The sequence below is a fragment of the Lipotes vexillifer genome, unplaced genomic scaffold, assembly GCF_000442215.2.
Source record: "Lipotes vexillifer unplaced genomic scaffold, Lipotes_vexillifer_v1.1 scaffold591, whole genome shotgun sequence".
In the NCBI taxonomy this organism is placed as follows: Eukaryota; Metazoa; Chordata; class Mammalia; order Artiodactyla; family Lipotidae; genus Lipotes; species Lipotes vexillifer.
Window position 1 is genome coordinate 193549 of NW_006791954.1, and position 2639 is coordinate 196187.

The 2639-nt window shown below is 37.6% G+C and overlaps 1 protein-coding gene across 1 annotated transcript in view; it reads left to right on the top strand.

Annotated features, from left to right (window-relative positions):
- Positions 1-2639, top strand: part of SPAG9 (sperm associated antigen 9) — a 143918-nt gene that overhangs the window by 119536 nt on the left and 21743 nt on the right. Inside the window, exons 15-17 of the mRNA XM_007465223.1 lie at positions 10-55; positions 1067-1240; positions 1787-1916. Of these exons, the coding sequence (XP_007465285.1) occupies positions 10-55; positions 1067-1240; positions 1787-1916 (350 nt within the window). The remainder of the gene's footprint in view (positions 1-9; positions 56-1066; positions 1241-1786; positions 1917-2639) is intronic.

The window sequence follows — 2639 nt, forward strand, 5'->3', positions numbered from 1 at the left end:
TGCATCAAGAAAATCCAGCCATGCAGGAAAAAAAAAGGTCAAGCATTTGGCAGTTGTAAGTATCTAAAAACACACAAAGACATTAGATAGCACTTTGAGACAAGATTAGGATCAAAATTTATTTTCACAAATGATTTCTTTCTTTTTGCTTTCTTTCTTAAATTTAGGGTATATAGCTAAACTGAACTTTTTCTTTTTGGTATGTAGTATGCCAGCTCGGTAAGGCTGTTCTTGAGGACTATCGTAAGATGCATCATGTTGGTTATGCATTTAGTGGAATCCTCTACTAAATTAAATACAATAATGGGGAATTATTTTTAGAGTTGATAATTTTCTGGATCCCCATTAAAGTTACCGATTCACTGGTTGTGTGATTGTAAGGAACTTTACAGAGTGAAGATTAGAAATTTAGTGTTTGTGGGGTTTGAGTTGTGTGTGTATGTGTGCGTTTTGGACTTGAACTGTGTTTGTGCTGGAAGTACTGTGCATTTACTGTGCTTAAAACTTGCCCTTTTTTGGTGAATTTTTTCTGGTATTTAATAGAAATAGGTTTTTTTCTCTTTTTTGAGTGGATGTGAAAATAGTTATTTAAGTTGAGGTTACTAAAAAAATGTATAAGGTGCGTGTTAAAATGGTGGTATGTGTTCTAGTACTTTATCATGACTGTTTTTAGAAGCGGCTTTACTAAGCTTCTGTTCAAACCGCGCAGCCATAACCTTGCTGTTTAACAACCACTGGCTGGCTAAAGGAACCGTCTTATTTTATTTCTTCATTACGAGAAGTTCCCTGTACTCAAGAGCTCCTTCCTTTCATTATGAGGGTTGCTAATTAAAGAACAGGGATCTGCCATTCTAGGCAGTAGTTTCTCTTTCCTGAGTGTCTTTGAGTTTGGCTGTGAGTTATTGCTGAGGTTGCAGTGTGTAACTACAAAAAATCTTTCTGCTGGTTTCTAACTCATTTCCTTGTAAAAGCTCTCTGGAATTTGTGGGAAATTATGGATTGTTCTTAACCATGCATGGAATACATACACACACTGCACACACACATCCTCTCATTTTCCTTTTAGTTTCAGCAGACTTTTCAGCTCCTCAAGTAACACTACTAAGAAGCCTGAACCACCGGTTAATCTGAAGTACAATGCACCCACCTCTCATGTTACTCCTTCCGTCAAGAAAAGAAGCAGCACCTTATCTCAGCTCCCTGGGGATAAGTCCAAAGCCTTTGATTTCCTTAGCGAAGAGTAAGTATTTTTCAGACTAGTGGTTATACCCTAAATAACTTAACAGTTCAGAATATTCTTGCCCCTTATCAGATCAGCTATAAGTGTTTGGATAAATCTATAAAGAAACTGTTCCTATAACTTGACTGCCTTTAAGTATGTTGCTCCTAGTTTTCATAAAGAGGAGAAATTTTTTAAAATCTCCTTTTTGCTAGTTTGACAACATTGATAAATATTAATAGAAATGTTGAAGACCTATATAAGCCCTTGTCCTAGTTGTTTGATCCTTTCCTCTGTTGTCAGAAGGAACTGGCTTTCCATCCTGACCCTGCTGCTCACTAGGTAGATGAACTTGGGAAAGTTAATCTCTCAGAGCCCCAGTGTCTCTACCTGTAAAATGAGTATGATAACCTACCTTAGAGGTGTTAGGATTAAGTTATATAGTGTCTACAAACTGCCTGACACAAGGTAATTTTTTCATGTTATTTATGCTATTTTAGCAGGGGAGGGGAGGTAAGCTGTTGTTATATTCACTTAATTTAAAGAGGAAATTTATTTTCCTTTTAGAACTGAAGCTAGTTTAGCCTCACGCAGAGAACAGAAGAGAGAACAGTATCGTCAGGTAAAGGCACATGTTCAGAAGGAAGACGGTAGAGTGCAGGCTTTTGGCTGGAGTCTGCCTCAAAAGTACAAACAGGTAACGTTTGAACATGGTAAGAGCATCTAATGGGAAATGCAGGGGGGAGGAGTAGGCCTGGGCATGAAAGACTCGAACTACACATCCCAAGCCTGCTCAGTTTCAAGTGGCATGGATTTGGCACACGTTTAGAGAAGTATTGAGGGTAGTGGTTTTTAGGCGGTTTTCTAGAGCCCTTCCGCTCAAGAGAAATGCCTCTGAGTTCTGTGAGGAAGGAGAGGGGTCAATAGGAGGTGGCTGAGTACATGTGACTTGGGGTATCCTATTCTATTTTAATATTTGAAGATTTTGTTTAAAAAAAAAAAACAGTATCTGTTGTTTAAAAGTTTTAAGAAACCTTTGTCATGGAGCTTTCAAACTGTTAACTTAAAACTCAATTCAGGTCTTCAGGAACTTTACCATATTCCCTACCTGTAACACACACACACACACACACACACACACACACACACACACACACACACACACACACACACACACGGTCACAGTCACACCACATGTGTGCACTAACAGATCTGTGAATTAGTGTATCTTTTCTGAGCTCCCAAAGCAGCATTTTATTTTCTCTAATTGCCACTTGATTTTCTGCTTATTTTTCAAATAAGAATGACAAAGTTAACTTGAACTTGACTTCATAGAGTAAATATGTTACAGCAGTGCTTGTCCATGTCTCAGTGGTTCTGTAAGTTCACTTTTTTTTTTTTTTTTTTTTTTTTTTTTTTT